The following is a 27,782-nucleotide window of genomic DNA, read 5'->3' on the forward strand; positions in this document are numbered from 1 at the left end:
GATTTACTACTTGTTATTTAGTGAGGGGGTTGCATGCAGTTAATTGGGAAAGTTTATAACTTTATACTCAGCACAAGCTGCCTAGGAAATGGAACTGTCCAAATCCCCATGAACCTCTACACAGGTTCCCACCAGTGCATCATGGGAGGACAGAATGTGAACAAGTCACATCCCTCATATTTACAACCAAGAGCAGCCAGCTGATGGGGAAGAAATCTGGAGAATTTTTAGGTTCTTCAATGGGGAAAAAAAATATTGCAATTGCACACATTGCAATGAACAGCGCCTTTGCTTTATTAAAAAAAAAAATCTTGAACAATAATGAAAAATATGATTGGCACTTTTGCGAAATAGGCAGACATCTTACTGGCTTCAGTGCTCAAAACTGTGGGAATAATGTTTACAAAAGATATTAAATTCCACTGAATAAAAGTTTTGCCAGAACGAGCAAGTCACCTGCCGAACCCTCAGTTAACAATTACAGCTTCTACACTGCAACACTGAGGAAACACCCACAGCACAGAGACAGTATGAGAGACAGTTCTACAGGATAAAAATGAAGGGAAAAGTCCATTTGGGGCTAAAATAGGGATACCTATATGCCTTCACTTTTAAAGCCCAGTGACACAAAGGAAGCTGCAGGGAAACAAGAAGGGAATGACATTGAGAATTAAGTTATAATCAGACTTAAAAATCTTAACATGCTGCCATTCCAAAGCCACCATGGAATCTTGGGGGAACATGTCCAAGGCAAGATTCCAAATTCCTGAACACGGTCATTCAGCCTACAACTTGTGTTTACCAGTCTGAAGTGGAAACTTGAATCAAACTCAAAAGCTTGGCCACATGCCCTCATGCAACATAACTGAATCCCCAGAGGAAGGACGTGTGACACAGAAAAGCAGAGACCAACCAAAGACACAAGAAGCCCATCTGGCCCAGGAGAAGAAAAATGAGAAAAAGTAGCACAGGAATACTTTAAACTGCAGACCTACGTCGACCTAACGCTCTCACACTTCAAAAAACACATCTAGGAAGAAAATCTCTAACTACATGAATGGATACATGAAAATTATTTCAGAGTAAAGGGGGGAAAAAAAAAACTTACCTTTCAACAGTGCTTTTAATATTGCAACATCAATGTCCTGGCTGTCCTCCGACCCAATGTGAAAGACTGTTATCTTTTTTGAAAAGAATAATAGTGAATAAAATTCAACTGCACAATTTACTTAATTTCTTACCATCAATCAAGACTAATATGTTACTCAATATGTATCTGTAAACAAATCTGTTGTGTGACTTTTGTTGTGTGTAATTTCAGCACTGATGAATCTGTCCTTATTGTGGATATTTTCTGATTCAGTAACTTCCATTTTAAAACAAATACTTAGACATAGCTGCAATTTTGAATAATTAATTGAAGACAAAACTGTGTTTAAATATTCATACCAGTTCTTTGCTCTTCATACATTCCATCAGTGCCTGGAACAGGTGCACAGCTTCACTCTGACTGAAGTTGAAGGTTTTTTTGATGGTTGAAATGATGTCACTTTCAATACCATCAGGAAGGCCTCTAAATCACAAGACAGTTCATGTCAGATTAACACTGTTTACAGTTCTGCTGCACTTTTTAGACCTGGCAGGTACACAAACCCCTGTAACACATACTATTGATAATGTCTCTGCTATAGTTAGAACATACAAAAACCAAAGAATTAAAAACAGAAAATCATATTTTTCTACAGCACCATTTAATCAAGTTTCATTTAAAGCTGGTTTGACATGGAATAATAACACCCAATCAGAAAAATGCATCATGAATGTTTCTAAAAAGGTTGGGTGTAAGGATTTTTTGGTTTTAAGCCCCCTGGCCTGTGGGCGAGGAAGTCAGGCAGCTCCAGCAGAGAGAGGAGCTCCACAGGTGGAGACGGGGTGGAGGAGTGAAGGAGAAAAACTAACGTGAGGAAGAGATGGGGGTATTGATGGCTTTCAGGGGAAGTGTCATCATGGTGAATTACACGTTAGAACTTGGTTAAGATAAGATCACTTTATTGGCCATATACAATTTCTTGTATTAGGAATTTGTCTTTTTGAATACCCCAGCTTGGTCTCCATGAGAGACACACACAGAGAAGTTTTGGGTCAGAGCGCGGGGTCAGCCATTTATAGGGCGCCTCTGGAGCAGTTGGGGTTAAGGGCCTTGCTCAGGGGCCCAATGGAGGAGGATTCCTCTGCCGGCCACAGGATACGAACCGGCAACCTTCCCAGAGCCACCGCTCCGCCCAGCCAACCCAGGTTACCGTCATCCCTCCTGAGCTTTCATTTAAAACTCATTTTTCCCTACCCTACTCAAGTTGGCGTAATTAACAGAGTAACTTGAGTCATCAAGATTACTGTAATACATCTGCAGTTTTTTTTTTTGGTATTCGAGTGCTAATACATTCCCTCTGACTTTCAAGATGCCAGTCACACACACGCCTCCTGTTTCCGCTCCATGACACTACAAGGTTTTTAACACTGAAAAATGAATGCACCCCGATCATATTTATGGAGTTATTTTCAAATTTACCCATTTTTAAATCTTGTCATTTACTTCCTGCTAATTAGCATCATGCCATTCAATTTGCATGAAATGCTGACTCCAGCAGTCACAATGGAGAAAGCATCTCCAGAGATACAAATACTCTTTATTTAAACACAGGTCATGTGTTTACACAACTATTAAGTTGTAAAAACTATACATACCTCCTTACTAACAACATGTTATGACGGTTTTATTGGTAACCTTTATTCAAAACAAACATTTAGATTTATAGCTGTGATAGGCCTGTCTTATAGCAGTTCTATGTTTTTACATATTAAATGCGTGTTGCCAGATTTTGGAGTGTACAACTTTTTTAATGATGAAGGCATACATAAAGATATTAACAACATCCTGTTCTTAGAAGAATGAGTTTCTAGGTCATATTTTTTTGCATTAAATTGTTGTATTATTTGCTGAACTGAAATTATATTTTTGTTAATTGTTTAAATATTTACTCGTCGCACCTCTAAATCTTTGAGACCCCTACCACTATGTTTCTCGGGAGATCCTGACATTGCTCATTACCAGGTCCTTAGCAATTGAGCTTCGTTAGCCACAGTGTAATATTACCTCTGTAAATAACACACAGGGCCCATACTGCCTGCAGCAGAGACTGCTGAAATGGAGTCAATGTTTTATCTATAAAATCCTTTCAAATTTAAAGCACCATGAAAACATTTGTCCTAATGACTGTTTACATTCAACCTGGAAATAGTTAGAGAGCTTTCTGACTGCGAGAGCTGAAAGGCTGTAGGACAGACCCACAGTGCCCAGCAGAGGGGTCACTTACCCTCCGTCCTCAGTCTGCTTGTGGACATAGGCGAGGATGTCTGCAGCCCGGCCTGTTCCTTCACACACGACCACGGGCACGGGCGGGCTCTCCTGCAGGTACTCCAGCACCGTGAGGACCACATTGGGCCCGCCTTCGAAGATCAGCGCCACCACCGGAACCCCCTGCCCGATCCCTGGCGAGCACAGACACACAACAGTCATTAGGCTTTCGCGCTCATGTGCAAGTTTGCGATGCAACAACTTCCAGACAGCCCGTTTCCAAAAACTGAACTGCACTTTGCACTGAAAAGATACACTGAAACATTCATACAACACACAGAGGCAGTGAAAACCCATAATGCATTAAGAAAACCGCAGGTGAGAAAAGCCTTTTACTTCAAATAAGTTTAAATAGATTCACAGTTCAAACAGCAAGACTAAAAACCAAGACAAACTTTATTACTGTGAACTGGTTCACATTTTTATACATAATCCAATTAATGCTGACTTTCGACAAATCACAAGACTTTGAGCCGGTATTAAAGAGAATTGCAAAAGTATTGTATAACTCATACTATTTTATGAACCCAGTTTCCAATGAAGATGATGTCATTAAGAATAATCATGAAAAAATACGCTCATTCTGGAGCATCATTCGGCATTAGAAGATGCCATAGAGGTGCCACATTGACGGACAGAAGATCAGGAACTCATGTAAAAGAAAAGCATGATGCAACAAATGTCTCGTACCTCTGCATTTAATGGAAATTATTATTTTGATGTCTGCAACACCTCGTTTAGCTTAGGTCAACACATTTTTTAGCATTTATTGTGGTGCTTTGCCACAGATGCTCAAATTACCCTATATTTGCAGACCACGTAATAAGCAGTCCACTGGAAGCTACAAGACTCCAGCCTGGTAATGGGTAATTTATAAAACCACACTGGCTAGCTCTTGAGATCCCAAGTGTAATATGGCTGTATGGTACAGGTCAGATTCAGGGATCTTGCAGTCGAACCTGGTTTTTAACATTAACAAAAACACCTGGGTATTTCTCAAGGTACTTCCTTTTTAGACAAACTATTCATTAACCCTGCTTCTTTCGTTTGTTTTCCATGCAAAAAAAAAAGACGAAAACATAGAAGGCCTCTGAACATTTTTGTTTTACTATCAGTTTCTTTGGGATCCTCCTGAGAGATGAGAGTGATCGCATGAACAGAATGTTACTATTCAAAAACCTCCATCAACCTGAGCAGTCTGGGGCCCATTCAAACATGAACTCATGATGCACAAATAATCATGCACACAAGTTTGTGCAGATGAATAACTTCAACATCAAACCTCAAAAACGCACAGAACACCTTGAAACTCCTAAGAGCCAACCCGATCTCCACACTCAATCATCTTGCCCCAGAGAGTGAAGTGAAGGACGAAGTGCTGTAGCTCAACTGCTCAAGCACGCGAGTCAGCCGAATGAATGTCTGCGTGCCAGAAAGGAGGATGCAGCCCAGTGAAAGCCTGCTCTTGGGTCGAACTCCTCGCTGCAGGGCGAAGTTGGCGCACAAACACTCAGCTCACGCGGAGATGAAGTTCAGGTGCTCACTTACTAGCATGGATCCTCTGGAGGTTGATGTGTTTTTCCAGTTCCCGGCGCAGCTTCACCTCCGCTCCGTATTTTCCCACCGTCCCATCGTCCACCAGGATGAAATGTGAATGGAGGTTATTCAAGACGTTCAGCTTGCTCAGGGGGTTTAGCAGTGTCTGGTACGGGGCGATCACCTGAGTACAAGACCGTTTCTGAGCTACTGCTTCTCATCATTAATCAGCACACAGAAACAAGGAAGCGAGCACACGGGAGAAAATATACACGTTTGCATAACCCAAGCTTGAAAACCGAAGATCAGTATATAGTATAATCTTACGTCTCTTCCGATGAGGTCATTTCTGTTTTCAATCACTCCCCAAGGAGCTATTCCAATAGTGCAAATCTTCCGGGAGGATCTGGAACTGTGCTCTTTGAGAGCATCCCCGACATGTTTCGCCACACCTGTGCGTCAAAAAAATAAATTCGACCAAAGATCGGTCACAATACTGCTGACGCATTCCTTCAATGTTTAAATATGAATGCTTTTACGGTTCTAAAACAACTATTAAAATGTACAAATAAGGCATGTAATAAGCTCTAAACCCATAGCTTTTTGTGGTTTCATTAACAAAAACAAAACAAAAGGCAAATTACAAGCATCAGCACTGAATATCAATTACAGGTGGTTATTAATGAGTGCACCACTCTAATTAAAACTGAACAGCGATTACACTAATTGGCATATAACGAGCAGTCGCAGGCTGTTATTAAGTCCCAAGTGGTTCTGTATTATGGGCTGCAGTGCCTAAATTTCTGTGGACAGACATGGCCATAAAATAACCTCTCATTATGGTGTCAAACATTTATTCCCTCTTTTTAAATTCTTCAGATTTGCATTCATTCTGAGTTTTTAATTCCGTTTCTGCGCTTGCCTGTGTTGACTCCTCCAGTTAAAATCCAGGCTCCAGTCGTTAGTGCTGCTTTAATGAGACCCTTCCCAATGACCTGCTTGATGCGGGGGTGCAGGTCAAAGTTCTGGATGCCACCGTGCACGGAGATGACAATTTTCGGAAGCTCCATCTGCCATTCTTTCAGCAAGAGGCGCAGAACCATTTCTGGTTTGGAGTCGTAGGAGAGTCGCGCATACTGTGCCCAAGAGAAAACGGGGGAACGTCAATACACTGCATTCCGCATGGAGTTTACAGTTAACAATGTTTTTTCAAGGTAACTGTCAGGCTTTTTCTTCTCTATTCTCACCGGTGCACATAATCTGTAAGAGACAGTCACCCAAGACTGCCAAGGTCAAAAAGCATGTCTATCCGCCATTACTTTTCTTAGGCACATACACTGACAGATTTTTTTTCCATGCAGAAAAAGGTTCGAGATGCCCCAGTGTGTGCTGCTATAACCGAGAGCCCCGCTGCCCGGGCAGGGCTTCAGCACACCTTGGCTCTGTAAGAATGGGATCCGCCCTGGAAGTTGATGATGCCGTAAGCATCTGTGGGGCTCTCTTCCGTGTGCTTCTCCACCGACCACTCCTCCAGCTCCGGCATCTCGTTCTCACCCAGTTTCACATCGGAGTACTTCATGGCCAGGCTGGCCGTGAAGCCCGCGTGCTGTCGGACCAGCCGCCCACAGCAGCACCTGAGGACCCAGAAGTGTCAGCCAGGGTTAGTGCCCTTCAGTGGAAAACCTCAGTACTGAGCCACAGTCTAGGCAGTCTCAGGGAGGTCTTAATACAAAACAGGAAAGAATCTTAAGACACTACATCCAGACGCTTTCCCAAACCAGCACCTTAAAGGGAAGAAATATCTTCATTGTGGTCTTATTTACATTGCTTTCATCATGTTACACGTCATTATGCACGTCTGCTTCTTCTGCAACACGCATCTGACATGAAACTCACTTGGGTTAAGAAATTATAACTCGCAAACCTGAAAACACCAAGACAGCAATTTTGCTGACAAAGATTTTTAACACTAACAGGATGTTTTAAGACTCCGTAATGAAACATACTAAATGCACTTGTTATTTCTCTGTTCCCATTGTCCTGTTCAAAATTGTTCTTATTTAATAACTATAAGAGTACAGTTTTATTTAACAAGGTTAGATATTTGTGAAAAACATTAAAGCAATCTTATTTTATGTTAAAGCAATGTTTATAGTTCTACAGAAGTCTCTTTTGCACACATCAGTTTAGCTTGTCAATTTATTTGAAAATTATATGCAGTGTGCTCTTTTGTTTTGGGTGTTTCTAAGTGATCCTGAAGAGGAAAGTATTGTCACGCCAACTGTGAGCACAACACACCGAGACCACGAGGCCTTGCACACTAGCAGGGCCCCCCACCCCCCAAGACGTGCATCCTGACTCACAACGCCTGGAAAGCTCCTTGTTTCCTGAAGAGGGGTGGTGCTGGGTCAGTAAGACAGGGTTTGTCTTTGAGTGCTTAAATAAACATTTGGCCAGTTCAGCTGACACCCCGAATAAAACAGCAACGAGCCTGGGCCAGCAAAAAGCTACACATATGCAGTCCACCCTACGAAGACCATTATTCACCATCCCCTAACCTCAGTACCCAAGAGATGGCTACAAGCATGGGAAAACTTGTACGCCTCCATTGGTTTTCCTTACTTGTATGCTAAAAAGTTATACAATAAGTGTGCAATGAAAACAGCTTGCAGGAAAGTGTGCATTACTTAGATCTCACTCTGCCAAGCTTCCCTTGAACCACAGACCAGAGAGCTGAACAAGCACCTGAAGTTAGAAAATCAAAGCAGGTTTGACTCACCGCACGAGCTGCTGGCAAATCTGGCATCCTGGAAGGCATCTGGTAAAGAGGAACACAAGAAAGATTTAGGAACATGTAGCGTGGCCTTGATAACGCCACTATCCCCCCTGGGATGCAGTGATTACGTTGTGACTGGGGAATGCTGAGTGGCCCAGCTGGTAAAGGCTCTTTCCTGCAGGTTCGAGCCTGAGTCATGCTGCTCTCTTGGCTCTCAGCTATACGGCGCCCCCTGTGGCCTGCAGGCCAGCACTGCTGTCAGTGAGAATGCGGATATTCCTCTCCTCCAGCGGGCACCGAACCCCCAGCAAGGGGCTGCGCTGCCCATTACACCTTAAAAGACGAGGGGCTCGAAGATAGGCAGGCTGGAAGAGTCTGCCCACACCTCCTCATTCTCCCCTTTGTGCGCCCATGGGGTTGGGAGCTGCGAGCTGAGACAGGAAAAACACACAACTAGCGATTCCAAACCTAGTGGGTATAACAATAATAACTGGCGACTGTAATTGTGCCTACACTATTGCACAGTGCAAAAGTTAAAAGCTTACTTATCACCACACTTAAACAGTAGTTTAACCAGGAAGAGGGTGAAGTAATGCGACTTGCTGCTTCAGTTCCAAACCATATGATTAGAAAAGACATTATACAATTAAGCATCATTTTTAGGGCTGTTCTGTGCCTTTTAGGTTTGTTTTGTACAGTGAGCATGCTGGGGAAATGACAACTTGATCAAATGTTTCTTTCCCAACAAAAGCATTTGACAACTCATCTCAGGCTGCATTACTCAAGACCTGAGCTTTTCACTGCATAAAAAAGTTGTCTATAAGACAGAATGTTCTATAATCACATTATCTATGAAAAGGAAAAAATACTGTTAACACTTCCATTGCAAACTGATATCACACTTAATCTGCAGAAGAAATTCAGCACAAAAATCACCCCAGTGAACTGGGATTTATAGTGACAAAAAGCCTGAGCTTACTACTGTTTATATCACTGGAAATATGTGGCTCCAATGCCAGATAAAGGTTACACACATAGGAAATGACGGTGGCACTAAAAACCTAAACTGTTGCAAATTATTAATCAAGTGTGAACCACAAAGTTGCTGTTAAAATACTGAATTTTTAACAAAGTCTAACAAACTTCACAAATACATCACCTTTTCTGTCAAAGGACAATGGAAACTCACAGCCTTTAGAACAGCTAGTAGACCAAAGCAGGAAGATTGAAAATATTTAACAAAAGCAGCCTGGTCAGTAACAAAGGTAGATGCACGTTTACGTGAAAACAGTCTTTTGTCTTGCAGAGCTTTAAACTTGCAAATTAAATTCCTTATAGTAAATAGGAAGAAACCATTTGCGATTTGGCATAAAAGGCAATGTAGAAAGAGAATTGGAGTCACGACTAAATTACATAAGCAGATTACTCAGAACAGCTTATACATATTAAATATATCAGCGCTCATGTTGCGTTAATCAAGCTAGAGAAAGTCATTTTCAGTGCAAGTGTGCACAAAATTGCAGCCTGTTCATTTTACTAATCAACTTAACCCATAGATTCATTGGAAAAAAGTGTTTTTCTTTGGACTAAACAATATACAATTTTTGTGACTGTTAATGAATCAACAAGCTATACATTTCTGGATTCTTATTCTGAGTAAACAAAATGTTCTAAAGAAAAAAATGTGTTGGTACTGAAGAGTATTCTTTCTATTTATAAATCGAGCCATTAAGACTGCATTTTCATAGCACTGCTCCACACGTCACCATACAATCTGAGGAATTCTGTCCTGCATTTCTTCAGAAGCTCTGTAGTTCTGCATTTTTCTCTTTCAATAAAACAGCCTTTGAAAATGTAAAAAGCTCTATATACAAAACAAGAGGAGCATGTTCTGAGATGTTACAAAATTCAGAGATAAGCAACTAAGTAAACTATTTTCATTGCTTATTCCACAGCTGATTCATTCTTTTTCAAATCCACATTGCATTCAGTAGAGAAAACCCTGGTTAAAAAGTGTTAAAAACTACAACTTTCTGACAACTGAAGATTTTATTTTTAAACAATTAGGAGTATCTTCAGTCATAATGACAGCACTTGCACTGTATAGTATAATTTTGTTATAATTTAGTATTATGTTGTACTGCATATAGCTGTCAAAATAAAAAAAGATACTGTCACTATTTTTACAGTACATATTCCGTAAAGGCTACAGTTTTTTTACTGCAACAATTGTGCAGGTTATATACTTTTCTATTCCTTTTATTGAGCTCTTGGCTTTTTGCAGGTTTGTAGGTTCCTCCACACAGAGGTCTAAGAAAAGGCGACAATAATGCACAAAAACATCAGCAGGTGATGACAGAGCTTCAGCACGTCCCTCCAAGCTGACCTGAAGGGCAGAAAGACATACAGTACCTGTGAGGGTCTTTTGAAACCGGAAGTATATACACACATTCCCTCTTGGTGAAGGTGTTTTCTATCCAGGATTTCTGGGACTGCAAAACAAACAGATGCAAGTCCATGATTAAAGCACATGACTAAAACTCACCTGATAAAACTCTAAAGATTAGGGACCTTCCATGCAAACATATACCAAGGGGACTCACTTTCAACAACAGCTGTTGCACTAAAGCCACTGGCCACGGAGAGAAGTGTGCTTCAAAAATGCATAAAAGACATTTTTAAAAATTGTCCTATCAAAAGTAATGAATTACATCAACAGTTTTACAAATTTTAGTAGGATGAAAACAAATTTAGAGACTTCCCAAACAATTTTTGACCTTGTTTTGAATTTTGTGCAGATTAACAAGAGAACTTCAATTTGATATTTTTTACTTGAATACCCTAAGAGGTAAGACATTCCCCTTTAAAAACAAACCACACAGAAGTCAGATCCTTTACTTGGCTGTACTCTCATAATCAAGCCTGCTCGTCACCCTGAGATATGTATTGCAAGCAAGTACATGTTGTGCCCTCCTACAGTATGGGTTGACAGCTCGCCCTGCTCATCCTAAATTTACCAAAATGCTGATGAGTCCAAGTAACCTACTAATCCCAGATTTATCTAGAAATCCTGCAGGATCAGTGGGCAGCTTAATACACAAATAAATGTAATCAGAGAAAATCCTTTGTATTTGCAATACCAAGTCAAATGGAAAGGGTTTGCAGGCACAAATTCAATCAGCTCTGATTTGCTAAAGCAAGATCCCATACCCAGTGAAAGGGCTTTAACTCCAAAGAATTTTTAATTAAATCTGTGCTCCCAATACTTTTTTTGTTCTAAACCTAAATCCTATAGGGCCCCACCGACATTATTTGGATTTGCAGTCTGCATTCCAAGTGCTACAATGATACCTAATTCCCTGTGCCCAAACTACTGTATCAAATACACAAAATGAAATTTCAACAACCCGTAAGAATCCTCAAACCTTCCTAATTATGCTCTCTCGAGATATCTTGTTCAGCTTAATTATTTTTTCACCGGTTACTACACTCATAAAAAAAAGCAATCAAGCCAGGCTAACACTGCGTATCACTCTGTTAAACAATTTGTTCTGGCCCATTGTACAATGTTTAAGAAAAGCAGATCTAACTGCACCTGAAGCTCAGCATCCTCTCCTTCATATGACAGCGAAGAATAGAGGAACATATGTGTTCTTCAGTCATCTCCTACAAAGTCAAACCACTCCAGGCTTGGGCTGGTCATTCCTCTCTTTTGTGCATGGTTACTTAAAAGAGTCAAAGTCTAAATGCTTCAAGAACTTCCTGTTCGGTGAGACACTGGAACAATGGCTCTGACAGATTCAGATGGTTAACGTGCAGGAGGGGTGGAGAGTACAGAGCGCTGAGGAAAGTGTGACAGGGTGAGCTGACAGGGGAGGGGTGCAGCAGGAGACGATGTGCCCATCACACACATTCCTCTTTCAACACGCGGTTTGTCCCCGCACTTCAGACACACCCCCCGGCCGGCTTGAATCCAAAACACCCTCAGTGCTCAGCGTCCTGCGAGCACAGGGAGAACGAAGCCTTTCATTCCTCTGAATACACACTGGGCAGAACAGGGGCTTCAACCACAGGGTTTTGAATGCGAAACATTTTTTCCTTTCCTCAACACAGACACAAAGACAGGATGATGGGACATCAAACACAAAAGAGTAATTAACTTTCCCAGGACCAAAAAACAAAAATGGTCTTTCTAGGTCTACATTTAGATAATTACATTAACCAAAAGTAGATAGCCCAATGCTACTGTACACATGTACAACAGCAATTACTTAAGGTCACCACACCATTTTATCAGATTTTGAAATTCATATATACTGTAGGTAATTTCTGTATTGGAAATATGGTCTCAATGGCATAAAAATCCAATTTGTTTTCAGAATTATCTATACAATTAGTTTGTTTTTAGGAACTGTGATCTAGCATTTCTTGGCGGCAGGATAAAACCCTCTTCACACATACACACCTTAAAGAAAAGAAAAATATTTCCAACCTACTGTAGAAATTGATGTCCGTTTACCAAGATCAAAACATTTCCGGGAAGAACTCCATCGTTTCCAAATGCCTGATGTGAAGCCCAAGCATTCAAGGTTAAACCGAGTGAATTAATTTGCAATTGACCGCTCAATAATTTCTAGAAACTCTTTGCTTTTGACTACTACACTGTAAACTGAAGGGATACAATGTGTTCTCAGAAGGACTGCACAATCATGCAGAGTACCGTAGTAGAGTCCCATGCAGAGGCATGAAACCTGATAAACCCAAAGCACACACAAAGAATCAGAGAGCAGCAGATCAAAAGCAGACTTAACCAGACAGCAAAAAACCTGTGCTATAAAACCATAAAACCTGTAATGCAATGTTTATCTGAGACTGTATTCTTGGTCCTGCAATCCCCCAAACTCGTTCCCCCAAGAAGGCCAGCGCGCGGCTGGAGCGCAGTACGTTGGTACCGTACCTGCAGAGATCACGGTGAACGCACAGGCCACATCCCGGCCGCACTCCGGTTTACTCTCCACTTTCCCACCACTTCCACGCCAGGGCTTGTTCCAATCGAATCCCCTGCAGCAATAATTAACCCTCCTTACCCTTTCTCCCCATCTTCTGTTTATTCCATCACCAACACCTGCTCCGTAATTCATTAAAGCTTCTTTAATCTACATGCTAATTAAACTGGAAGCAATGCTTCAGACATGGTTCATTAACACCTCTTATCTGATGGACGGTCTTACTAAATCTTTCGTGGCCTCTCTGGATAAGCAAACATTAGTAAAAAGGTGCAAGCATCTGTTTTCTTTTTACTGTAGTGCTACTGACAAACATCAGACTGAGAAGCCCACTAGCGATGTCTTTCGGGTTTAATTTTTTTCTGAAATATCAGCTCTCATTACGATTTAAGGAAGGAAAAATAAAATTTAACAGAATTTTGATATTTAATTATGTAGTAAGATAATTGTAAGTGAAAAGGATAAATGAAATTTAACAGAATTTTGATATTTAATTATGTAGTAAGACTACTGTAAGTGAAAGCCGCTGGGATATTTATCACTTGGGAATCTTTGCATTGACTTTATTACCTTGTTATAATGTACCTAATAGGATTTGAGCTTAAAGCACTTCTACAAGACATTCTAACTCAATCACATAAATAGTTACTGACTACAAGAATATGGGTTTTAAATATTTCAGTATTCCTATTTAGTCTTTAGTATTCTTTTGAGCATTCACCATCAGCAAACATGTTATTTCAAAACAAACCACATCTTTAAAGAGAACAAAACTTCATAAACATCATTCATTTAATCACTGTGATTTTGAGGTGGATCATTTAAGCTATTTATTGTCTTCCCAAGAAGTAGTTCTCATGATGTTTCATGAAAAAAAAAGTTTCCATCCTACAAATAACTAAACAATATATTCATTTTTTGAGAGCTTCCAAAGTTAAAGGGTTCGTATAGAATTTGGGAATAAACTGCAAACAAAACTGAAACAGAAATGAATCAATAAAAATGCAAGCAAAAAGAAAAACTAAAGAATCACCAACTAAAATACCGCAGAACCACAAGAGCAAAATCTCTGAAATCTCTAAAAAATAAGCCCTTTATAGAAATATTCCACTCAAATCTTTATTGGTAAAGCTACAGTGGAAATAAATTTCCTGAACAAGACAAACACACAGAGCACCGTTTTCCAATCTTGACCCTGGAAACCAGTAACCCTTTGCATCAAGTGCCTTCCTGTGCTCAGGAACTGAATCTCTCCAGGTTTGGCAAGAAGAGATCAAGTGTGAGTTTCCTACCAGTATTCAAAATCCCTTGAGGTGCTAACAAAGCAAACACAACACATTTTCATGCTTGGCAACTAATCTAGGTCTGAAGAGGGAAGTGCTATTGGGACTGAAAACAAAGAGTGGTGGGTGTCTGTAGCAAGTTGTCATGATGTGCTGTGGAAAACTGGGAACTTCTTATGAATTACTGGCAACTAAAAACATGAGTAGAACAGCCTCCTCTCATTTGTAACCTCTTGTGTTTTCAACCAGTGCCCAATCACAGTAAACTAATAACTGGACAAATCACAAAATTAAAGAGCTAAAGTAACAAGATCCTATAACTAATAACTGGACAAATCACACAATTAAAGAGCTAAAGTAACAAGATCCTATCTCTCCGCCTGTGATTGGAGGACCCTGGGAGAGAAAGAGCTTGCACACTTCGTATCTGGAACAATATGCAGTAACACTTTCAATTCGCATCTGTCTAGTCAAAACTGATATGGTAGCAGGCTGACGTTTTCTTGTAAATTGTTCTTGTAATAATGATAGAATCAGGTCAGTTGCAATGCTAATTATTCAGGGGAAATAGAAACCTGAAGTACCATTTGAGTGCCTTTTCATGTTTACTTCTGTCCAAACTAAATCCTCCTGCAGATCAGCTAACCTTCCAGCACATGACAAACAGCAGGGGACAAGCCACAGGCAGCACTGTACCCATGCCACTGCCTTGCATTGTAAATTCACAGTTCTTCACTGAAGTACAGTTCTCCTTGCATCTTAAATGGTTATGTTTGCTAAACAAAATCTTAACATGCTACAACAAATCAGTATTCAGCTGACAGAAAATCCTTAAGCTTCTATATCAACAGTTTATCACACCGGACAATAAACATCCCACTTTCGCACTCATTGTTCTAGTACACAAGTCCTGAACTAAGCATGAATCCTGTAAAATGTTAAATAATAAGTTACTTTGAATCATGTCCTCCACTTATACTGCCTGAGCCTTGAATACAGTAATTTTTTTAAATCAACTGTAGTTTCAGTATGTGTACAGTAACTCTACTACAGTCGTTTCCACACTATTGAAACATGACACACTGTTAAGTGCTTTGAGACTATACTGATCATGAAACGGCACTCAATACTTCAACTGCATGGCTTCCTGCAGGAGCAAGACCAGGCAAATGACAGCTCTGGCTCCAGGAATCAGCCTTCAGTCGGCACACAAGGAAGTGTGGCCTATCAGAAAGGGGGCAGAGGAAGGGCCTCACTTGAAAGAGGTAACCACATGCCAAGGCATTCTGGACAACAGCCAACAACCTGTCCAGTTGGTATAGCAGGCAGTCCACATGTCCTATCCAAACCTGCGACTGCATCAGCATCTCAAGCTCTCCAGATCCAGAGAGCCTGCTGCTATCAATCACGCCTTCTCACGCGAGACAGCCTCCCCTGAGTGCTGTACATACAGTATTCATCTTCGTGTGGAACAGCACGTTACAGCCCCACAGTAAAACTGAAAAATTATATAAACCCGCACACACCTGTAACGACTACTTAAATCCCACTAAAAAGCCAAAGTTGCCTCAGCACTGTTGGGGCCCATATTCCGAATGACACTTCAGGTTTCTCTGAAGTCAAAAGAAAGCCCAAAGAGCTTTATATTTTTACATCCCTGATCTTGGATTGAGGGACACTGGGAGAAGCCACCTTTAGTTTCTTATACCTCATAGGTGTATTTGGTACACATCTGAAGTAATGCATGCAAGATAAGCCTGTTTTGAACAGTTTTTCCTGTTTTCCCACACTGCTCTTTCAAGCTTCATAGCGAACTTCCAACAATTTAATATTAGGTTTGAGCCCTGCAACAGCTTTACCAATCTCAAAAGCTCACCGTGACTATCCAAGAACTTCCCCAAGACCTTGTGAGTTAGCTGCATCCCACCACCAGTCGGGGTTCAAGTTTTTGTTACAGCAATGAAGTAAAGCAGACCAATTAAACAGCATTTCTATTTGATTTTTACTTTAGAGTCAAGCACAGTACACTGTAATTAAGCTTTCCTCTTTTTCATATCTGTTTTCTGTATATTTAAGACTCCTGCGTTTGACGATGTTCAGACTGTAGCACTTTTCCTTTTTAACTCTGTTCCTCTATTCCAGACAAGTGATTTTTTTTTTACGGAATCTGCTCTGGTTCTTGTGAAAATGGTTGCTCCCATTTCCTAGGCCTCACTAGCAGGCTTCCTGAAGAAATAAGCTAACGCATGTGACAGCCTTTCAAAGGGTACTATGTGCAACAAGAGGCACTTTCACAAAGCTGTCTTGCAGATACACCGTAAAATGGGACTGATTTCACTTAAAAACAATGCACATTCATCATAGTCATAAAAGGCATTTAGGTATACATTACAGACATGAAACGGACTCTAAACATTTAACACTCTGTTTAAAGAATTAAGTGGACCTCTTACAGGAGCCTGCTCATCAGATAAGACCTGCCGTAATGACAACCACTTCCTCTCCCTTTTCCAAATCCCCTCTTGATAAGACACGGGAATTCTTACCATATTCTTATTTTAACATCTGTTTGAACAGAGGAAACGCATGAGAGTGCACACCACACCACCCAGGAGTGGCACAGAAGACTGCACGTCCTGAACACCGGGCAACACAGAGCACATGATTCCTGTACCAACCCAGCTGGGATCAGGCTCCCACATCCCAGGACATCGGTCACTCAAATTCCCAGGCATTCCTCTTTCACCCATTTTTATAGAAATCTTACACGTGATCTGCCATCTCCCGCTGCACATAGGATATTACATTTCCTTTGATTTTTATTTGGTATTTTCATTTTTTTTTCACAAGTTCAGATATTTTGTGAACAGGTGAGCGTCAAAGTATGAACAACGCTACAGTGCACAGGTAAGGCACAAACATTTTATGTGGATCCTCTTTGCAGATATGAAAAGGATATGATGACCCTGACAGACAGGGGAAAAAAACATTACAATGAAAGTTAATACTAGATCTTCTGAAAGTTCACAAGGATAATAACCCTACGGAGATAGAAAACACAGGATGCTGTAACCTGCTGAAAACTGAAAGCTGTATAATTAGGTATCAGATACTCTGTCATTTAGATTTAAAATGATACCACTGAGAAGCATCACAAGTCATTCGCATCTTCGCTGTTCTTGTTCAAAAACATGCAATTTGAAGGCATTGCATTGACAGGTAGCATTTGCTTCTGTCACAGTGAAATATGGTAGTAAAGGTTCTTTAAAAAAATCAAGGCTGTCCAAACCCTAGGAAAAGAAAGTAAATGACAGGGGCTTTTAAAACCTGTCTTTCCTAACTCGTTGAACACAATACATGCATCCATTACCTGAATAATGACGCACAATGCCATTAAATTCATGTCTAGGGCCGATCAGAACCTACAGGCGCAGTGGTAATTCGGCAGGCGCAATTAACATTTAAATTCCTCTATCTAATGCACGTTTGCACTGAAAATCCACAATGCACGGTAAGTAGCCTGTACTTTTTATTTAACATTCTGCAAAAATGTAAAACACTTAGATGCCACTTGAGTAGAAAATGGTAAATGCATGTTTAATACTTGTTTGGCAAGGAATGCAAGCTTCTACAGAATGTGATCATTTCACTCCCCAGTGTCTGGCCTAAAACAAAATGATCTCAATTAAGATCAATCCAAACACCGCTCTGTGCTGGTTTTAGAAGCATATAACCTCCCTGAAGTGGAAAAACTAAGTATCAGTTAAGAGGATCTAAGTAACTTTTTTTTATCCCTTTTTTATCATCCTATGAGAAGACTTTTCACAAGTTGCAAAATAAACCTATTTATGGTTAACCAAGGTCTTTAAAAATGTCCCAATAATACAATGGAAATGTTCAAAACATAGAATAACCCCCACTGTAAATTAGACATTTCTGCAATAAAATAAACAGACATTTAGGCCTGAAACCTCACACACATCATGGTTTTCAGCCATGAAACACAGAAAAATACAGTATCTCGAACCAAAAACATTGCAGTTAATTCTTAATTTTCTGCATTATTATAGCGGCTAGGACTTTCTTTTCTAGATTTGTGGCTTTAAATCATAACCACTCATGTCAAAAGCAAGAAAACGCACTGCACAGTCTATAAATGTTTGATCATACGTACATTACAATGTGTATATTTGACTAGTTTAAAAGGATGGAAAAAGAGAAAAATGATAAAAGGTGTCAGCTTCCCATTGTGAAGAAGATTGATCTGTTCCAAGCTTTATGAGCTGCAAGAAAGCAGTAAATGCAAATTTCCTCAGTAATGCAGCAGGTTAAAAGTTCTCCACTCTTGGTAGTTCTCAAAAGCTAAAACACTGTGCTAGGGGATTCTTAATTCAATCTATGTTGTGGAGGCTTTGTGAACTGTGCCAGACACCCAAAACAACTGAAGAGACATATTAGCAATTTTTATTCCCATATTGCCATATATAATTGAGTGTTCTGAGTTATTAAGGTGACATTTCTGTAACTACTGTATATTTATTATGTAAATTACCATGGGTGTGGCTATGCATTTGGTCACCTTACAAGAAGTATTTACTCAGACTTCTTAATGAATGCTGAATCACTGCTTTGTCTGGATCATTCCTTCATTCTATGACTTAACTAAATGTGTTAGAAAAATGCTAGAACCTGCATAAAAAAAACCCATCAGCAATCACATAAAATCCAAATCCTAACTGGATTATAGAATATACGCATTCCACAGTGATATACTGTAAAGACTTACCAGGGAAATAAACACAAATGCATGTGTTGTGATTAAAGGCAACAAAATTCTAATGCTCATCAACTGCTAGGAAATTAATTTCATTTTGGAAAAAAAATGTCCCGCTGTTGTACCTTGAGCATAAAGGACGCTGCTCTTGTGTGAGAGCGCGCGAGTAACAGTGTGCACAAACACTAGAAGGACTGGAAGGATGTGGCTCCGAGAGACGTTGGCTTTGTCTTTGTTTACCTACACAAACGCCAATCGTCTTAATCTGTGCTGCCCCAAGATCTCGCACATGCAGACAAGCAGCAACGCTAACTCAATTTCCACCTGGGTTTTAACAAATGACAGCGGATTATCAAGCGCACCACCCCACAAAAAGCAATTAACCTCAAACATATTTCCACTTTCAGAGGCTAAATATGCTCAGAGCCCATAAACCCTATTTAATCTGGCCATAACATTATTTTGCTTTCGCACTCCTGAAATTGATCTCAACGCCAATGTGGTGCAATTTCCACAACGACGGTTTCTCACAGCCCGCCTGTGGCTTTTTTAGAAGCATGTACAGCAGATGCTACCGACAGAGGAGTCTCTTGTGCGTCATGCAACATGAGCCCAAGTTAAAGCGATGTGACCTGCTGCCAGAGGCGGCACCCTCGCACCCGAGTGCTGTAATTAAGGCAAGATACCCGAGACAGCAGGCAGTGAAGATGAGGCCTACCTGGTCGGTTTCAGGCTTTTAGACTGGTATCAGTTGCTACAGCAGCTGTAAAATCCCCAGACCTTTTTTCACCGATTATAAATGTGTAAAAAGACAGGAAGCTTTTTACCACTGTAATTTAAAATGTAATCACATATTGGCAGAGAAGCTTTGTCTACAACAGCAGACACGCTTTATGACAGTGAGGCTCGGGGAGAGAACATGGGGCTTTAGAAGAAAGCATTCAAGCACATTATCAGCAAGAGCACACGAGCGTGTCGCACTGTTCTCGAGCACAAGCACAGAACGTCTGCAGGGGGGTAACCAGGCCCCAAACCCCGTCATCCAACTTCATTTTTCATATTGTCCTCAGCATGGGTCCTGTTCCCTGCTGTTAACTTCACTCTTACTGAATCCAAACACTTTCTAACAATTTATTCTACATACTAAACAGGGGAGGTCGCAGCAGAATTCAAGAAAAAAAAAAGACTGTGGACAAATCTGTGCACACAGGTTGGTCTTCCAGAAAGTAAGTGCACCACTACTGCACACTACACACAATAGAAGGAACCAACACTACTACGCGAGGGAAATCCCGAGTGGTCACACATTCATGTAATTTTTATTAGTTAAAAACAAAAACAATACAAAGAAAAATAAACGTACATGAGGAAAACAAATAAAACTCAAGAGCACATTGTATTTTTCGAGAACACTCCAAAACCAAACTGAGTGCTCTGCGCAATCTAAAATACTTAAATCAATGTTGGATTGCAAAACAGTGCATTTGTCCAAGGTCACAGGTACTGGCTGAGCTTAGATTTTAATTACTTCATCACATGGCGCTTAAATCTTACTTCCCCGCACACAAATCATTCCAATTTACCAGAAAGCTGTAATACAATTTTCACATCCTGCTAAATTCAAATTGACTTCATTTAAGGAAACGTTTTAATTTTCTATTTAGAATACTATGGGTAAAAAAAAAATCTCTTTAGTTCAGAAAAAGGATTAAGCAAAGAATGGTCAAAGCATTAGCTCAGATGGTCTGTTTTGAAAGGGAAATCACAAACATATTACACCACAGCTCAAATACACTACAGGTCTTGAGGCATAAGATGACATGAGCAACTTCAAGGGAGGGAAGTGCAGTTTTCTGAGGAACTAACTGGTAACTCTGCTGGGTATTACCCAACTGGAGAGGCTGAAAACATGCTTTTTAAATGCTGTATAGAAGAAATCTGATATTACATTAAAACAAATGAAACGTTAAATCCGTACTTTGTAAAGTACAATCCACACTAGGGATGTCTTCATGTTCCCTTCCCCTATTCAACACAATTTCAACTTTTTTAAATAAAATACATGGAAAAATACTGTTTTTGGTGCAATCAGGACATTTCACTACAATGCTTCTAGGAACACTGATGACAAATACCATGGTGAAAATACAGTGAACTGTCAGTACAGTAGACAAATGTAATTCAAAACAGTAGTAACACTGTAACATCTAATATTTAATTTCTGCAGTGTCTTGCAGGCTTTATTCTGCCTGCTTCGGACGGCAGTCAGGGAAGCTCACGATGGGGTATGAAGGGAAGAATTGCCACACACCACTTCCCTTCAACAGAAGCACATAGTATCAAACGTTTACCACTGTACTCGATCAAGTCTCCCCAGTCTTCACTCTATATTCTTCCCCACTGGAAAAACATAAAGGTGACAAACAGCGGGCTTTCAGCTCACCTAAGTCCTTCTGGTAGTTTCTAGTAGCTAACTGATCTGAGGATTTTATCCCATGTTCCCTGAAAGAAGCCAGGATATCAGCTTCAACAACAAGACTAGGTTTGTTTCCGCATACCCCCAGCAGAAATGCCAGGTGTTCTCAGTTTTAAATACAATTCGACTGTATTCCACTTACGGTGCTTTGCCAATGTATTTACCCCTCTTCCAGTGACACCCTTCTTTGCTGAGTCACAAATGATGGATACACATTTTAAGTGAAGAAGTCACAAATTGAAAAATTGACTACCCGTTGTCTAAAAGTATTCCTGGGTGAAAAGTTAAATGACAGACAAAACAGTGTTCACCCTCCCTGAATCAATCCAGCACTGTGGGGTGACCAGGATATTCCTGACTCGTGGAGATTTTCTCCTGTGTCCACCCCAGTTGCATCCCTAACCAGTTTCCTTCTTGCCCGGCTGCTCAGTTGAGAAGGACAGCCTGATCGAGGCGGTGTCTGGCTGCCTTCCACTTCTTCCCGATCAACTTCACCGAGCTAAAAGGACCAGTGAGGGTCTCTGAACATTGTTATACCCTGATACAACTTCCATGGTCTTTAAAGTTACCCTCATACTACCTTAGCCTGAATGGCTTTGAGTCTCCTTAGTTATCATGGTTTAGTCTTTGCGTGAAATTCACTACCTGACTGAGGGACCTTAAAGAGACAGGATAATTTATTCTAAAATCATTTCAACCACTCGTCCCCAGTGTGACACATCAATCTAACTGTGTGACTTGTCAAAGCAATTAGCCCAGGTGCACATAATTAAGGTTTCTTAGAGCAGGGTCTTTATAATTTTTTTTGCCGATTTTGCCGACAAACATCTTTTACTCAGAAATGTGTTCAGCTTGAGCACTTACACTGATTTATAAAATAATGCACTTTAAAAAACAGGTGTACATCATTAGTAACTGAACAAAATGACTAAAACGCTGGAATGAGTGAATACTTCAGCAAGGCGCTGAGATGTTTGCATTTCTCTGTGTAACGGTTCTTGGGGTCTCCGCCCTTGCCCTGACAGTTCGTCCCTCGCTGCCTGGGCACGAACCCGGGTCCCCGGCGTCACGCAAGAGGGAACTTGCCAGCTGCGCTAAAGGAGACCTCCCTCAGCCTGGGCGGCTGAGATCCTCGTTATACGCAGGGGTGTATTTGTTACATCTGCAGATTCTGAAGAAGCTCACTGGGCTGATTCTTTCAGTGCCTTTGACAATTCACAATACTTCAATATGGTCCCTTCACAGTCTTCCCTGCTCAGACCTAAAAAGGTTAAGCTCTTTTACCCCAACAGCACATTATATTCCTTTAGGCTTTGGAATGTAGCCACGTGCTCTTCTCTGCACCGATTCCTGAGCAACAATATCTTTTTCATCATGATATGATGACCACAATCCGGACTGTATTTTAAATTCAGTCTGACCATTACATTTTAACATTCTCTTGATTTTAAATGTATACCTTGAACCAGATATCCCGCGCACCTTTTATATTGTTTTTCCACATTTTCTAGAAATTGCAGATGAATAAACAAATGTAGTGCTTTTTAAGCATCATTAGCAATAGTTACCCATTTTGTATCTATAGATTTATGTTTTCGCAACCTGCGTGCAATACTCTAAATTCATCCACATGAATCATCCTCTCCTAGGTATTTCCACAGTCTTTAATTCCAACTAAATCTTCCTGAATTTCCTTTGCAGCTCTTTCGTGTTAGCTAATCCGCCTGTTTTGGTCTCATGTGTAAACCTGACTAGTTTACGAACTATATCGGAATCTAGATCCAGGACACAGATGGTGAACAGGGATCTGCTACAGATCCCGTGGTACTGTGGTAATCCTAGTAAAGTAGTATTCTTTTTCCCTTGTTACTGCTCATTTTAACCTCCACTGCAATATTCCTCTCTTCAGCCTGTTATCTAGTTCTATCTGTGCTTGCAGGTCATTAGATTTAACTGAATGCTATTCTTTTCTGATCACTTTTAAGGTACCTTCTTCTTAAATCGTTGGCAGTTTGTAGACACCGCTTTCCCGACTGAAAAACGCGTAAGACACTCTTAAGAGGTTAGATCCGTTTCGCAGCGATCAGTCTCGCCGCTGTCAACAGCGGTGTATCCGAGTCCCTGAAACGTGAACCAGAGCGAATCTTATAGGATACAGGCACTGATGAAATCGATGATGTGCTCAGGAATGCTGCACAAACGTGTCTGATAACAACGGCAAGCCTCCCGAACGTGTGCTTCCCCGGCCCCGACACCACAATGTCGCTAATCAATGAGCCAACACCTATCGATTCAACTTCGCGTCGGGACATCGAGAGGGTCATGACAGCTGAAACGGCACCCGCCCCAGCTCCATACTCGCCGAGCCGGAGAGGGGCAGAATGATCCTGAGACACTTAACCCAACAGCATGTCCCAGCACATCTAGAATGCCGAACAATTAGGCAACAACCGATTGGGGAATTCCGAGAAGTAAGGTCAACACCGAAATGCCTTTCTGTCCCGAGGCCCACAGAGGGACAGGAGACCTTCATCTGTACTAAACGTCAACGTGTTGAAAGCACAGCAGTCCCTACACATTCGCGATACACAAGCCCAACAGCACCGTCTAGACTTTCATTTTCCTCTATTGTGCACTGAAGACATCACGCCGCACACCCCAGCCCAAGCCCGGAGGAACCAGACGCCTGCGACAGCGGCACCGACCTCAAGCCCTTCCCAGCTTTAAGAAGGCGAGACGGGGCTCTCACCGCGGCGGCCAGCCCCGGCTGCTCCCGCGAAGTTACCCACCGCGCACACACACGGAGGCAAGGTGCAAGGCGACTCGACTTTGCACTTGTTTAACCCTTTACGGCGCTTGCAAGGGAAAAGGAGAGGGCGCTGCAGATGAAAATTATTTTTTTTTTCCGTGTGAAGACAACTAGAACTCTGCCCCGAGGTTGTCTACCATTCTGCCCGAATTGGACCGTACCTCGGGCACATTGTTCCCGTGCCTTGACAGCAGGCAGCGACTTGCCTCTCACACGGACGGAGACACGCCGCCAGCCCCCACACACGCAGCCCCAGGTCCGAGCGCAAAAGCGGCGAAACACGCAGCGGCCGTACCATTCTCTTCACCGTTCAGACTCAGGAAGAGCTGCTCCGTGGCCTTTAGCCATCTATCGGCGGTGCCCCCGGTTAGCCCTGGCAGGAAAGCTCGGTTGACGTTGGAGGAATGTGCCACCGCTCCAGCTCCAGCGGAAGGTAGCTTTTTCATAATTGTGCGACTCCGAACTGACGCTGCGTGACGAGTCAGCTGAGTCAGCCCCGCCGCCGGTCACGTGGCGCGGGGCGGGGCGGGGCGCGCTGCGGGGGGCGGGGCGAGCAGGCGGGCCCGCTGGCAGCGCGTGGGCCGGGTGCGCGGGTGCCGCGGCTCGGGTCTGTACGAAGGGCGACCGCCGGCGCGTCTCCTTCCCAGCCGAAAGAACCTGGCAGTGGCGTAATGGTATCCGCTGCTTTTCACAAATATGTTTCAAGCGTTGGGGGCGTTTCATTTCAGCAGAAGCGAGTTAAAGTGGTTCATGTTAACACCACACTAGTTATGGTTCATACTAACACCCAGTGCTCAAATGATAAAATAAGTTTCCAAATGATTTAAGCAGGATGTGCTGAATATTACTAAAAAGTATCGTTCTAAACTAGATTTATAGTGAAAGTGGTCAGTGTCATATGAAACGGTTACAAATCATGTAATAGAGTATTAGTGAGAAAAATAAAGACTCCCCCAGTTAACTTTCTAAAAGCGCATACTTTATATCGACAGTTATAAATGTTTTTTAAAACGTTTTTCCAGCTACATACGAGCAATATATGTTTCCTACAAAATTATTACATCGAATATACTTTATAACTCGAATACAGAGCTATACGATAAACTGATACGTTAAATGATTGGCTTTCAGGGTTTGACGGCCCTTTTCATAGTGAGTTAAATACTACCACCTACGGGCGCGACTGGTCAGAACAACCAATATGCCAGTTTTTATGACGAAAAACTATTTAAAAACCGTGTACTGAACTTGCGAGATATTTGTGAATTATTTAACGTGACAGTACGTATTTTAAATGCGCCCACCAAAATTGTCAAAAAAATATCAGTGCTTAAACAGAAGAGCAGTGTTCTGCACTCCTGACATGAGACTATTACAAGTCTTTTTTACTGAGTAAAAGTGGAGTAAAGTATCACAAAACTAAAAAAGCTGTTAGGTTGTTGGCTACTGTAAAACACCGTGGCAGGTCGTGAAAAACAGAAAACTAATGCTGCTGTAATATAATTCACTACTCTTTGATATCTTGGTTTCAGAATACATTTATGCACACATAATCATTTTTTATTAGCTCTTGTAAGTCAGGCGTGGCAGACAGGGAATACAATGAAAGCTGTTTGTCAAGTAGCCTGCAGATTACGAAACCATCATAAAACAAACCTGCTGATGTCGTATATCTTCACAGTTTTCAGGGATATGATATCTATTCAAGAGCCCGCAGTTACTATGAATTATGGCAATTAATATCAATAAGGTCTTGCTTTTTCACGATACTTTAGCTCAGCCGACAAAATGTCAGGCGTATCCAATCTCAAATCTAAAGAAAGGGCTGAGTCTAATTTCTACATTATTAAATTGATGCCTTGTTACACCTCAGTGTCTTCACACAAAACTTTGCTTCCAGATTTGCAACAGACAAAACAGTTATCCTTTTTTCCCTCTCTCTCTATGCCAATCAGATTTTAAAATATTAATAATTAGCATGAATTAGCATGAAAATCGATCACAATTCAACATCGCCAAAGGACATGATAAAAAACCGAGAGAAGTTGGTGTTTTGGTATTCAGCAAAGAAAAGGCAAAAATGTTTTTGGGAAAACTGGTAGAAATTATGACATTTCTGAAAAAAAAAGATAATTCAGATGTAGGTCAATTTAATTTAAAACGCTCGTTTAAGAAAAAAAATAAAAGATTAGATTCTATATGGAGAAGACAAACTACTAATAAACATTTGTATTTAATATGACTTAGAAATCAAAATGCAGTAGTTAAGTCAAAAGAACTTAAAGATATACTTAAAGATAAGTCTTTTTCTAGATGTAGATTACAGAAGTCAAAGAAATGGGTAGAATTTACCTTTATCATTTGCCAGTTTTCCTTCTTAAAATAAGAGAGAATTCATTCTTTGCTTTACATCAGTGACCTTCTGAGAGTAACCACTGGAAGACAGTAATCACCTTTTATAAAACAGGTTGCATGTCATCGTTTGAGGAATTTCAGTATGCGACATAACGGCTATAATTTGCATGTTGATTACAGACATTACATCTGCACAAAACAGTCATTTAAGCAACCTTCAATTTGCCCATCAGCAAAAATCAAACAAGACTCAAAGAGCATTTAAATATCATTATTTAGTTAGATGAGATTAATGTTTATTTGTATTTTTAACAAATAATGTAAATGCTAACAGCAGCATATAAAGGTATTAAAATCTTCTTTGTTACCAATGTAAAGGCTGCCATAAAACTTAGGTTCACGGCTGTTGTACTTTACAACATGTTTAGCTGGAAAAGGAATTGAAGGAGCAGCAAAACACTAATAACATCTTTCGATATAAAAAACACACGTTGTTTTGGTCTTGAAATTGGCACACAATATGTATACTATCCCATGCAAGAGGCCAAGGAGAAAGTCTACCAGCTTCAAATCTAGAGAATAGCCCAGTCTCTTTATAGTATCAAATTTGGAAACAGAAACAAATGGACTTCAGAGTCTGGTGCTACCTGAATATTGGGTTCATGAAGGAAAGTTGGGTATGAGTATTTTAACTTGAGTTTTATATGCTGTATTGGAATCGCTGGACTCCTACCATGTAGTTATGGTTGTTTCTATTATGGACACTACTGGTGTCCTGTCAAGCAAGGGTAACCATGTCACTGTTCATCTGCACGCTCTCAAACCGTTTAATATTACGGAAACCAGGATAAAATCCCTCCCGTTGATTTCTTGGGATTGAGCAATGACCGAAGCCATTGATGATTTGCATGCATTTATTTTTGGGTTTTAGCTGAACATGTTGTGAGGAAGCACCGTGTCTTCTTCTCATTGTTTTTACTTTGCTTTGCAAGAGCCCTAGTCCACAGTGACTTACAACAAACGGAGACATTTTGATACCAGTCAGCGGGTAAGAGTCTCACAGGTTTCAATGAGAGTGAAAGACAGAGGAGACTGTCAAGTACAGACTATACCAGACAGAGTGTTGGGCTGGCGTTAGACATAAGGAGATGAGGTTAGTCGTATGAGAGAGGATGGGAGAGGGAGGAGTTCAGGGATTAGGCAAGATGGTCAAAGTGAGTTGTGAAAACCAGGATCAGTAGTAAAAGGAAACAGACAATGAGCCAATGCTGTTCAGTGAAGAAAGAAGAGGTACGTGAAGACAGGGCTGCACAGGATTGTTTCCATTTCATAATGTGGCCCTTCGGGAAGGT

The 27,782-nt window shown here is 41.0% G+C and overlaps 1 protein-coding gene across 4 annotated transcripts in view; it reads right to left on the reverse strand.

The window, feature by feature from the left end:
* Positions 1 to 26,451, reverse strand: part of trpm7 (transient receptor potential cation channel, subfamily M, member 7) — a 53,583-nt gene extending 27,132 nt beyond the window's left edge. For 2 of the 4 annotated variants that reach the window (XM_088640795.1, XM_088640792.1), the window contains exons 1-10: positions 11,323 to 11,388; positions 10,140 to 10,219; positions 7,731 to 7,769; positions 6,387 to 6,585; positions 5,874 to 6,087; positions 5,279 to 5,403; positions 4,964 to 5,135; positions 3,375 to 3,549; positions 1,450 to 1,573; positions 1,109 to 1,181 (exon numbers count right to left, since the gene is read on the reverse strand). In XM_088640795.1, the coding sequence (XP_088496921.1) occupies positions 1,109 to 1,181; positions 1,450 to 1,573; positions 3,375 to 3,549; positions 4,964 to 5,135; positions 5,279 to 5,403; positions 5,874 to 6,087; positions 6,387 to 6,585; positions 7,731 to 7,769; positions 10,140 to 10,219; positions 11,323 to 11,373 (1,252 nt within the window). In that variant the 5' untranslated portion in view covers positions 11,374 to 11,388. Of the gene's footprint in view, positions 1 to 1,108; positions 1,182 to 1,449; positions 1,574 to 3,374; positions 3,550 to 4,963; positions 5,136 to 5,278; positions 5,404 to 5,873; positions 6,088 to 6,386; positions 6,586 to 7,730; positions 7,770 to 10,139; positions 10,220 to 11,322; positions 11,389 to 24,370; positions 24,550 to 26,427 lie in introns of those variants that run through there. The other 2 variants (XM_088640793.1, XM_088640794.1) reach the window with 2 other exon arrangements.
* Between the last annotated feature and the right edge of the window lie 1,331 nt (positions 26,452 to 27,782).

Source organism: Lepisosteus platostomus, chromosome 7 (genome assembly GCF_059453375.1).
Source record: "Lepisosteus platostomus isolate fLepPlt1 chromosome 7, fLepPlt1.hap1, whole genome shotgun sequence".
Classification (NCBI taxonomy): domain Eukaryota; kingdom Metazoa; phylum Chordata; class Actinopteri; order Semionotiformes; family Lepisosteidae; genus Lepisosteus; species Lepisosteus platostomus.